At 42.2% G+C, this 12,889-nt stretch overlaps 1 protein-coding gene across 1 annotated transcript; it reads right to left on the bottom strand.

Moving 5' to 3' along the window:
• Positions 1 to 2,163: 2,163 nt before the first annotated feature.
• On the bottom strand, positions 2,164 to 3,916 carry LOC119285863. The gene is made up of 3 exons (XM_037565194.1): positions 3,547 to 3,916; positions 3,244 to 3,410; positions 2,164 to 2,948 (listed from the first exon to the last, which is right to left on the bottom strand). The coding sequence occupies exons 1-3, from the start codon at positions 3,754 to 3,756 to the stop codon at positions 2,735 to 2,737; spliced, it is 591 nt and encodes a 196-aa protein (XP_037421091.1). The 5' UTR covers positions 3,757 to 3,916; the 3' UTR covers positions 2,164 to 2,734.
• Positions 3,917 to 12,889: the final 8,973 nt, after the last annotated feature.

Below are 12,889 nucleotides of genomic sequence, written 5' to 3'. Positions count from 1 at the left end.
TCATTTGCAAGATCAGAAAATAACGATACCCGCCGCGAGCCTCAACACTCATCGGACCACATACATCGGTATGTATTATTTCCAATAAGTCAGTGGCTCGCTCCATTGTTTCAGAGAACAGAGTTTTAGTCATCTTGCCCATGAGGCATGGTTTGCAAGCATCAAATGATTCATAATCAAGTGATTTCAAAAGTCCATCCGCATGGAGTTTCTTCATGCGCTTTACACCAATATGATCTAAACGGTAGTGCCACAAATATGTTGCACTATCATTATCAACTTTGCATCTTTTGGCATCAATATTATGAATATGTGTATCACTACGATCGAGATTCAATAAACCATTTACACTGGGTGTATGACCATAGAAGGTTCTATTCATGTAAACATAACAACAATTATTCTCTGACTTAAATGAATAACTGTATTTGCAATAAACATGATCCAATCATATTCATGCTCAACACGAACACCAAATAACATTTATTTAGGTTCAACACTAATCTCGAAGGTAGAGGGAGTGTGCGATGGTGATCTTATCAACCTTGGAATCACTTCCAACACACATTGTCACCTCGCCCTTAAGTAGTCTTTGTTCATTTTGTAACTCCTGTTTTGAGTTACTAATCTTAGCAACTGAAATGGTATCAAATACACTGGGGTTACTATGAACACTAGTAAAGTACACATCAATAACATGTATATCAAATATACATTTGTTCACTTTGCCATCCTTCTTATCCGCCAAGTATTTGGGGTAGTTCCGCTTCCAGTGACCATTCCCTTTGCAGTAGAAGCACTCAGTTTCAGGCCTAGGCCTAGCTTTGGGTTTCTTCACGGGAGTGGCAACTTGCTTGTCATTCTTCTTGAAGTTCCCTTTCTTTTCCTTTGCCCTTTTTCTTGAAACTAGTGGTCTTGTAAACCATCAACACTGCTTTTTCTTGATTTCTACCTTCGCTGATTACAGTATCGCGAAGAGCTCGGGAATCATTTTTGTCATCCCTTGCATATTATAGTTCATCACGAAGTCCTAGTAGCTTGGTGATAATGACTAGAGAACTCTGTCAACCACTATCTTATCTGGAAGATTAACTCCCACTCGATTCAAGCGGTAGTACTGCCCAGACATCCTGAGTACATGCTTGCCGACTGAGCCATTCTTCATCTTGTAGGCAAAGTACTTGTCAGAGGTCTCAAACCTCTCGACATGGGTATGAGTATGAAATACCAATTTCAACTCTTGGAACATCTCATATGCCCCGTGGCGTTCGAAACATTTTTGAAGTCCCAGTTCTAAGCCGTAAAGCATGGTGCACTAAACTATCAAGTAGTCATCATACCGAGCTTGTCAACCGTTTATAACGTCTACATTTGCTCCTACAATAGGTCTGTCACCCAGCGGTGCATCAAGGACATAATTCTTTTGTGCAGCAACGAGGATAATCCTCAGATCACGAACCCAGTCTGCATCATTGCTACTATAATCTTTCAACTTAGTTTTCTCTAGGAACATATCAAAATAAATGGTGAGCTATACGCGAGCTATTGATCTATAACATAGATATGCAAATACTATCAGGACTAACTTCATGATAAACTAGATAATGCCCCGCGCGTTGCTGCGGAAATTTATAGCAAGAACATGTAGTAAATAAATTAGGATAAAACCTTTGGAATTTATAAACATGCCATAGATCTTAACATACGTATAAAATGGGCATGAAGGCTTAGCTCCATAACTAAAACTAAGTGTAAGGGTAATGGAATATAGGTAGTAAAAATAGAAACACGTGCAACGCTAACTGGCAGAATGCAAAGATTATACTCCCTCCGTCCCAAAATGTAAGACCATTTTTTACATTACATTTTGAGACAAAGTGAGTACATATTAAGATTGAAAACAATTACATATCTAGGAGGCAGATCATCTCATTTGTAGATTCAGCATCCTCTGAAAGCCAAGCACATATAGAGGATTGTAACAATTACAAAGTGTTGAATTTCTATTCGCAAGGTTTTTTTTACATATTTAGTCATCCAAAGACAGATATTCACAGTGAATTTCCAACTGCAAGTCTGACAGGCCTTCCCTCCAAAGCAGCGACACTTGATAACATGAGAATTGAGAAGGTCACCACGAAACTACTCTCTTTTTTTAGAAAGAAGAACAACGGGCCAACTTTTATATTGAATTGAAAAGTTAGCATATCATTGCTGGGATTACCCGGCTACAAAGTAGGGCATGGAAAACAGGAAAACACATGCACACCCGATCGTGTGATACCAGGAAATCACAGAGAGCCCACACATGGTGACACGCATCAGGCAAAACCAACACAACAAAAAGAGAAGATTACAGAAAATTAACCAATGCCTCGCCGCAATTCTGAATCCTTCATCTGCATCCTCCTTGTCAAACCCCTTCTCTCAGCTAGGCAAAGATATCCGCAGTTGGCTGTCTCCTTCTATTCAAATGTTTGGTACTATTCGTTTACTCCTTTTTGTGCTTATCCAGCAGGTGAGGAGATGTGAGTGGTATGAGAAACTGAGGAGCTACTGTGTGGCTAAGAATTAATAAATTACCACTTGAGCCGATCATTCACGTGGGTCACTGCTCACTATTTAGTAGAGTAGTGGAGAAAACTGAAAAAATAAAGAAGGGAGGCTAAGAGAGAGCAAAGTATGTAGTGTACATACTAACCATAAGAAAGTCCTTGAGAAGGCGACCCAGAAATCACGACTTCATGTGCACGGCGTTGGAGAACAGCAACCTGAGTTGGCCTACCGACTCGGGCATCAATTTGTCCTTCATGGCTCCAGTGTACTTGATGGCGTTGCTAGAGACGACGATGGAGCGGACCAGGTCCGGGTTCGTGGTCGCCAGCTCGAATACCACAAACCCGCAGTAGTTGAAGCCAACCACGGCGGCCATTGCCAATGTCCATTGACTGCATATGTAGGGTTCATGGAATGAATAGAACACACTTTGCCATTAGTTGAATTTGAACATGATGAAGCCATTGCATATGTCCTTTAATTTGTAGGTTTATTGACAAACAGGGAAAATTGGTTGGAGTAAAAATGGTATTTTGATAGGAAAGTATATTAGGTGAAGTCTAGTAACAACTGTTGCATGCAGGTGAAAAGGAGTTGAATTTGTGATTTCTAATCAGTGAAAAATCACACACTTTATATGTATCGACTTGCAAAGATACGGACGCAAGCAAGTCCATTAAAACAGACCTAGAAAGGGCAGAGTACTTCCATAATCGGAGAATCATCAGCTCGGAAGGACTTGTTGCAGCAGCAGATTTCCCTAAGTTTGGAGCCGAACCTCTGATCTGCCAACCCTCGATCAATAGAACACATGGAGAATTGTAGTCAATCTTGCCAACCCTCGATCTGCACAACTGGAATTGGACAAAACAAAATCAAGGGGGAAATCAATCTCCCAACTTACAGAATCGTCCAAATACTAACCACTCAAAGCACAATGAAAAAAAGTCGCTCAGATCTGAGGAGATAGAGAGGAAGGAGAGCCCCCACCTTCAGTACAATTGATGTTGGAGCAGGACGCATACACTGGAGCGGGGTTTGGGCCAGCGAGGCTCGATTCACCGACAACGGGGTGTGGGGGCTAAGGTTAACCATGGTGACCACAGGGGCCCGGGTCGGCAACATCGCGCGGGTCTTTGGCGGCGACGAACTACGAAGGCTTCTCCGGCAGCAGCACCGCACCATGAATACAACCATCATTTTTTAAGGGAATCGGCACTACCATTGTTGGTAAATGTGAGGGGCTTCGATCCAATGTAGGGGGACTGGATGGAGGAGACGAAGAGAAAGGGAGGATTATGAGGAGACGAAAAGTACATGGAGAAAATAAATGAAGGGGAAATCAATCATGTATGGCGGAGACAGTAGCGCACTGGGGAAAAAGATGCCAGGAATAAATGGTCAACGTGGTCTTAAACTTTACTGATGTGGTAGGATGGTGAGGTGGACATGTTGCATGTTGAGATAAATCAAGTAGTGAGGATGAATTTCTTAAGTATATAGAATTAAGTTCAATTAATCATATTACTTAAGAACCCCCACTAAGACAGACATCTCTCAAGTCATCTAAATGATCACGTGATCCATCAACTAAACCATGTCCGGTCATCATGTGAGATGGAGTAGTTTTCAATCGTGAACATCTCTATGTTGATCATATCTACTATATGATTCACGTTCGACCTTCCGGTCTCTAGTGTTCCGAGGCCATGTCTGTACATGCTAGGCTCGTCAAGTTTAACCCGAGTATTCCACATGTGCAAAATTGTCTTGCACCCGTTCTATGTGAACGTAGAGCTTATCACACCCGATCATCACGTAGTGTCTCGGCACGACGAACTGTCGCAACGGTGCATGCTCAGGGAGAACACTTATACCTTGAAATTTTAGTGAGGGGTCATCTTATAATGCTACCGCTGAACTAAGCAAAATAAGATGCATCAAAGATAAACATCACATGCAATCAAAATATGTGACATGATATGGCCATCATCATCTTGTGCCTTTGATCTCCATCTCCAAAGCACCGTCATGATCTCCATCATCATCGGCTTGACACCTTGATCTCCATCGTAGCGGCGTGGTCGTCTCGCCAACTATTGCTTCTACAACTATCGCTAATGCATAGTGATAAAGTAAAGCAATTATATGGCGTTTGCATTTCATACAATAAAGCGACAACCATAAGGCTCTTGTCAGTTGGCGATAACTTTTACAAAACATGATCACCTCATACAATAATGTATATCACATCATGTCTTGACCATATCACATCACAACATGCCCTACAAAAACAAGTTAGATGTCCTCTACTTTGTTGTTGCAAGTTTTATGTGGCTGCTACGGGCTTCTAGCAAGAACCATTCTTACCTATGCATCAAAACCACAACGGTGATTTATCAAGTTTGTTGTTTTAACCTTCAACAAGGACCGGCCGCAGTCAAATTCGATTCAACTAAAGTTGAAGAAATAGACACCCGCCAGCCACCTTTATGCAAAACTAGTTGCATGTCTGTCGGTGGAACCGGTCTCATGAACGTGGTCATGTAAGGTTGGTCCGGGCCACTTCATCCAACAATATCGCCGAATCAAAATAAAACATTGGTGCTAAGCAGTATGACGATCACCGCCAACAACTCTTTGTGTTCTACTCGTGCATATCATTTACGCATACACCTGGCTCGGATGCCACCGTTGGGAAACGTAGCATGCAATTTCAAAAAAATTCCTACGCTCACGCAAGATCTATCTAGGAGATGCATAACAACGAGAGGGGGAGAGTGTGTCTACGTACCCTTGCAAACCGAAAGCGGAAGCGTTTGTTAACGCGGTTGATGTAGTCGAACTTCTTCTTGTTCCAACCGATTAAGCACCGAACGTACGGCACCTCCGAGTTTTGCACACGTTCAGCTCGATGACGTCCCTCAAACTCTCGATCCATCAAAAGTGTCGAGGGAGAGTTTCGTCGGCACGACGGCGTGGTGATGGTGATGGTGAAGTGATCCACGTAGGGCTTCACCTAAGCACTAAGACAACATGACCGAAGGTGTAAACTGTGGAGGGGGGCGCCGCACACGGCTAGGAATCAATGTTGCGTGTTCTAGCGGTGCCCCCCCAACATATATATAGGTGGGAAAGGGAGAGGGGTTGCAAGGGGCACCCCAAGTAGCAGTAATCCTATTTGGGCGCCTCCTACAAGTTGGCCTCCCCACCTTCCATATCCATCAGAGGGGGAAGGAAAGAGAGGGGAGGGGAGGGGAAGTGATAGAGGCGAAGGTGTCCCGATGTTTCGATGAGATGGTGGCTATCGTTTTTTGTGGGAGTTGACCTTGACGATCCGACTACGAATGTGCGAGACGTCGCGCCTTAGCAATCACTAAACCAACTTCCGAGGGGTTATTGACCACACCAGAGCACGATCAATCTGACCACGAGGGTCTGTTTCCTACGAGCAAACGAAGAACAAGCAAGAAACTGAGATTGCAATCTGGATATTGCGAATATAAGATGAAAGCTTTATTGATCAAGGTGGGGTTCTGTGACGCCTTGGTCTGGTCGTTGAACACAAACGAAGTACGCGAAGTTGCAGCTATGCCGAACTTTTAATCTAAACAAAACCGAAAGTCTAAACGATGCCCTAAGGGCTGTATATATGGAGGAAGAGGGGGAATTTCGTGGCCCTTGGTGGAGGGGTCCGAAACCAACCCTAACTCTTGTTTCCCCACACATACGAACTCTAAAAACAGCCTATACTGAAGTACTTCAAAAATACATGGGCCTGACCCAATAATAAGGTGACGCAGCACCTAGAATAGCCTCTGGACGAAATTTATGAAGTGGCATCTTGTATATTTTGTCCAAGGCTTCATGCACTCATTATGGTGGCTTCAAAGTCCTGGAATCATCACTTGTAACTCCGTTCTTGTTCCCCTTGCGCATGCCATCATCTCCATGTTTGAACTTGCTCCAAGTTTCATCTTTCTTGTCCAAGCTAGGCCCTTCATTTGTAAGCAAAACAAATGTATCCAATTTAGGCAGCATCATATTCTTATGAACATTAGAATCGTTACCAAGAAACGAAAGTACCTGATAATTCAATTGGCGTGTGCGAGCTCTAGTAATTGGTCCAGTATGTATCACAGCAGGGGCTGTGGGTGTAACAATGGTATTGATGTCCTCATCATCCTTCCCTTCTTGAAATGAAGTCGTCCTCGACAAAAGCTCATCTTCCTCACCCAAATAAGGCTTCAAATCTGCAATGTTAAAAGTGGGACTAACCCCAAAATCTGTAGGCAGCTCAAGTTTATATGCATTATCATTTATTTTCTCTATCACCTTAAAAGGACCATCAGCACGTGGCATTAGCTTTGATTTGTGCAAATTAGGAAATCTATCCTTACGCAAATGTAACCAAACAAAATCTCCAGGTGCAAACACAACATGTTTTCTACCCTTATCTCCGGCAAGTTTATATTTAGCATTCATACGCTCAATGTTTTCCTTAGTTAACTCGTGCATTTTTAAAATCAATTCAGCACGTTCTTTAGCATCAAAATTAACCTTCTCCAAAGATGGAAGAGGCAACAAAACAATAGGTGCACGAGGTAGGAAACCATACACAATTTCAAAAGGGCACATCTTAGTAGTAGAATGCAATGAACGATTATAAGCAAATTCAATATGAGGCAAGCATTCTTCCCACATTTTCTTATTATTTTTCAAAACAACCCTAAGCATAGTAGACAATGTTTTATTGACTACTTCAGTTTGTCCATCAGTTTGGGGGTGACAAGTAGTACTAAAAAGCAGTTTAGTCCCCAACTTAGCCCATAAAAATCTCCAAAAGTGGCTAAGAAATTTAGTATCATGATCTGAAACAATAGTATTTGGCACACCATGCAAGCAAATAATTTCACGGAAGAACAAATCAGCAACATTAACAGCATCATCGCTTTTATGACATGGTATAAAGTGTGCCATTTTCGAGAACCTATCCACGACAACAAATATGCTATCCCTCCCCTTCTTTGTTCGAGGTAAACCTAAAACAAAGTCCATAGATATATCCTCCCAAGGAACACTAGGTACAGGCAAAGGCATATATAAACCATGAGGATTGAGTCGTGACTTAGCTTTTTCACATGTAGTGCAGCGAGCAACAAAACGCTCAACATCCCGTCTCATCTTTGGCCAAAAGAAATGTGTAGCAAGTATATCCTCCGTGTTCTTGACGCCAAAGTGTCCCATTAATCCTCCTCCATGCGCCTCCTGCAACAACATAAGACGAACGGAGCTAGCTGGGATGCATGGCTTGTTAGCACGAAACACAAATCCATCGTTAAGAACGAACTTGTTTCAAGTTCTCCCTTCCTTACAATTCTGCAATACATCTTTAAATTCAGCATCATGCACATATTGATCTTTGATGGTCTCCAAACCAAATATTTTAAAGTCAAGTCGTGAAAGCATAGTATAACGACGAGACAATGCATCAGCAATAACATTTTCTTTACCCTTTTTGTGTTTAATGACATAAGGGAAAGTCTCAATGAATTCAACCCATTTAGCATGTCTACGGTTCAGTTTTGCTTGACTTTTAATGTGTTTCAAAGATTCATGATCAGAATGTATAACAAATTCCTTGGGCCATAAATAATGTTGCCATGTTTCTAAGGTCCGAACAAGAGCATATAATTCTTTATCATAAGTAGAATAGTTCAGACTAGGCCCACTCAATTTTTCAGAAAAGTATGCAACAGGTTTGCCATCTTGTAATAACACACCTCCTAATCCAATTCCACTAGCATCACATTTAAGCTCAAAAGTCTTATTAAAATCAGGAAGTCAGAGTAAAGGAGCATGTGTCAACTTATCTTTCAATACCGTGAAGGCTTCTTCCTGTGCGGTACCCTAAACAAAAGGCACATCCTTCTTTGTAAGCTCGTTGAGAGATGCAGTAATGGTGCTGAAATCTCTAAAACGCCTATAGAATCCAGCGAGGCCAAGGAAACTCCTCACTTGTGTGACCGTTTTGGGCTGCGGCCAACTTTCAATAGCTTCAATCTTGGCTTTATCAACTTCAATTCCCTGCAGAGTAACAACATAGCCAAGAAAAGATACTCGGTTGGTGCAAAAAGTGCACTTTCCAAGGTTACCAAACAAACGTGCATCATGTAGAGCAATAAAAACAGCACGTAAATGTTCCAAATGTTCCTCCAAAGATTTGCTATAAATTAATATGTCATCAAAGTAAACTACCAAAAATCGTCCAATGAAAGCACGTAAAACTTCGTTCATCAATCTCATGAAAGTACTAGGTGCATTAGTTAACCCAAAAGGCATGACTAACCACTCATATAATCCAAACTTAGTTTTAAATGGTGTTTTCCATTCATCTCCCAATTTCATACAAATTTGATGGTACCCACTACGCAAATCAACTTTGGAGAATATTATAGAGCCACTCAATTCATCAAGCATATCATCTAGCCTAGGAATAGGATGACGATAACGAATAGTAATATTATTAATGCCTCTACAATCAACGCACATACGTGACGTACCATCCTTTTTCGGCACTAAAATGATAGGAACAGCACAAGGACTAAGGGATTCGCGTATATAACCTTTGTCGAGCAGTTCTTGTACTTGACGCATAATCTCCTTCGTCTCCTTTGGATTGGTACGGTATGGTGCACGGTTGGGTAATGATGCACCGGGAATTAAGTCAATTTGATGCTCAATCCCTCGAATAGGTGGTAATTCCGGTGGCACGTCTTGTGGGAAGACGTCAGCGAACTCCTGCAAAATGTTAGTGACAGCAGGAGGCAAAGAGGAAGGCACGTCCTCGAATGAAAATAATGCCTCAAGCATAGCAAACAGATTTTCTGAAATCTAGCTCATCAATATCAGATTTTGTGGCAAGTAAACATGCACTTTTCAATTTAATTTCAGAAGCAACACTAGATGGTTTATTATTAGGTTTCATTTGTTGCTCAAATTCTTTTGCCACAATCTGATTTTCACTCTTATTTTTCTCCTGTTTTGCTTTATTAGCTCTATTAATATCATCTTTCAAAATGGATTCAGGAGTCATAGGAAGCAAAGTAATATTTTTATCCTTATGAACAAGAGTATACTGATTGTTTCTACCATGGTGTACACTTTTTTTATCAAATTGCCATGGTCTACCAAGTAACATGGAACATGCTTGCATAGGTACCACATCACAATCAACATAATTAGCATATGCAAAGATACTAAAATGCACACGAACAGTATGTGTTACCTTAACCTTGTCGCTGTTGTTGAACCATTGGATGTAGTAAGGATGTGGATGTGGTCTTGTGGTGAGAGATAGCTTCTCCACCATCTCCATGCTAGCCAAGTTATTGCAGCTCCCTCCATCTATGATGACGCGAACAGAACATTCCTTCACAACTCCCTTTGTATGGAACAAATTATGCCTCTAATTCTGCTCAGCTTGTGTAACCTACACACTCAAAACACGTTGAGCAACTAAACATTCATACCTATCAGCATCTTCAGCAGCCATGTATTGCGTCTCATGATCAGAATCCTCTCCACCGTGTTCTTCATGTGTAATAAGAGCCAAAGTCTCCTCATCATAGTCACTACGGACTCATACCCACCATCCTCAGTAGCAGTCATCACACGCTGAGATTGGCATTGTCTCGCAAAATGTCCTCTTCCCTTACAACGACGAAAAATAATATCACTTGTGTGCCCTGTTGATGCCATGGAAGAAGAGCTCTGCGCAGGCCTGGCAGGTGTGCTCTTGACAGATAGTGGTGGTTGTGCCTGCTTTCTTGTATCACGGCTGGAGGTGGCACCTGATGGAGGTGCTGGTGGAGTGGAAGTAGAGAATGCACGTGGTGTCCATGATGAAGATCGACCTGCAGAAAAGTTAGTTCGCGCCAATGCCTGTCGATCCTGCACTTCAAGTTCAGCTTTACAAGCAAGATGGAATAAACGAGTGATATTAGTATACTCCTTATACTCTAGAATGGTCTGAATCTTTCTATTTAATCCACCCATAAAATGTGCAAGCATAGCTTCATTCTCCTTAACAATACCACATCTAATCATGCCAGTTTGTAATTCCTAATAATATTCTTCTACAAAAAAATTTCCTTGTCTTAAACGCTGCAATTTTTGAAGTAATTCACGTTGATAATATGGTGGAACCCAACGAGTACGCATTACAGTTTTCAAAGTAGCCCAAGTAGCTGGAATAGGATATAATCTACACTGTTCAGACCACCAAACACATGCAAAGCTAGTGAAAGCACAAACAGCAGTAGGAACACGTCTCTCCTCAGGATATTGTAAACATGTAAATCGTTGTTCAGTTTCTAACTCCCAAGTAAGATATATATCAGGAACATATCTACCCTCAAATGGTGAAATATTCAATTTTAGTTTAGGAAGATAGTCATGTACCTCAGGTGGTGGTGCAGCCCTACCATTGCGATGATATGCATGCGGACGACCTGGTGGTGGTGGTGCCGGTGGTTGCACGTAGTTCTGATTTTGGTTAACCTCATCCTCGTATTGGTCATCCACCTCTGCAGTAGCAGCAGGAGCGGCAGAAGCATCAACAGCGGCACCAGAATTTTGCGCAGGGTCAATGGGAATGCGCTGTGCTCATCCCACTTGATTTGGAAAGCGACGTTGTTGTTGTTGTTGTTGTTGTTGTTGTTGTTGTTGTTGTTGTTGTTGTTGTAGAGGTGCGTTAGGTGCAACCGGTGGTGGTGGTGGAAGAAGCGCGGGCAATTCATTAAACTTGTTATCGAGCTTTGTTTCGAACGTCTTCTCCATGCCATCTATCTTCTCCATGGCCTCTTCAAATTTGTTTAGCACATCTTGCACCTGTCCACTCATCATTTGCTGAAATTTATCATGCAACTCCTTATTCGTCATGTTCTCCCAGTCAGTCTCGTCGGCTTGTGATCCTACCAAGGTTAGTAGCAATAGAAACACACAAGAATATGATCCTACAGACTACTAACAAGAGGTGGTGGTGGATGTCACAAATCCGTCAAGCAAATCTCAAATTCTTACCAGTTCTTACCCAGCAACAGGCGGTGATCGGCAACCGTCGTAGTCAAAACTCTCAAAGCTTGGATAGAGGGATTACCAGGGAGAGTCAAACGCACGACGTAGATGTATGTGGAGCTGCGAAGGTTTATAATATGGTAGCAAAAAGGTTCAGCAATAATCAATTCAGAGATGCAAAGTTGAATAAACGCTCAACGACGGTACTGTGCTGGTCCTAGGCTAGACCATGCTAGAGACGCGAGCCTAGAACACTAACAAAATCACGGCACTACACGTAAACAAGGGAGTAGCACACTCTGAATTCTTTTTCTTTCCTTTTCACTTTTTTGCACTTTTTTCTTTTTTTTGCTCCGCAACAATTTTTTTCGAAAAAGTCTACAAATGGTCTAAAAACTGCCTAGCCAGAATTTTCCAGACTTAGTTTTTTTTGAGTTTGGAACTATTTTTCTGTCACGGGTAGCACGAACGTTCAGGAGTCCTACTCTGTCACGACTCGGAGTATCGCGTGATCTGGAACTCGAAAACAAAGCAACAAATACTGGACTCGGACTAGCACTGGTGGCGGAGATGAATCTGGTGGAAACTCGGACTGGTGGCAGATATATGTAGGACGGTGGAACTCGGATTGATGGCGAATCGGTGATGGAGGTGGACTCGAATTATCGTGATGGCGGTGGATATGTGGTATATGGCAGCGGTGATGACGATGGTGGTATATGGCAGCGGTGATGATGATGATGCGGCGGCGGCATGACTACTTGTGAACAGAACTCGAAACTCTAAAGGACTAGACACTAAGACCAGCAACCAGACACGACGATGCAACCACAAATTCAACACAGCAAATACAAAAAAGATTATGCAAAGGCTCAGATTGGTTCGGATAGGATGAACTAACCCTAACTTTTTTGGCTTTTTCGTGGACTATAGGTATGAAGAACAGACTCGATCTAAACTATGAAAAACTGTAAAATCTCACCGAGCAACCTGGAAATCTGATACCACTTGATAGAGGCGAAGGTGTCCCGATGTTTCGATGAGATGGTGGCTATCGTTTTCTGTGGGAGTTGACCTTGACGATCCGACTACGAACGTGCGAGACGTCGCGCCTTAGCAATCGCTAAACCAACTTCCGAGGGGTTATTGACCACGCCAGAGCACGATCAACCTGACCACGAGGGTCTGTTTCCTGCGAGCAAACAAAGAACAAGCAAGAAACTGAGATTGCAATCTGGATATTGCGAATATAAGA

Source organism: Triticum dicoccoides, chromosome 4A, assembly GCF_002162155.2.
Source record: "Triticum dicoccoides isolate Atlit2015 ecotype Zavitan chromosome 4A, WEW_v2.0, whole genome shotgun sequence".
In the NCBI taxonomy this organism is placed as follows: domain Eukaryota; kingdom Viridiplantae; phylum Streptophyta; class Magnoliopsida; order Poales; family Poaceae; genus Triticum; species Triticum dicoccoides.
This window is presented reverse-complemented; position numbering and strand designations above follow the sequence as displayed.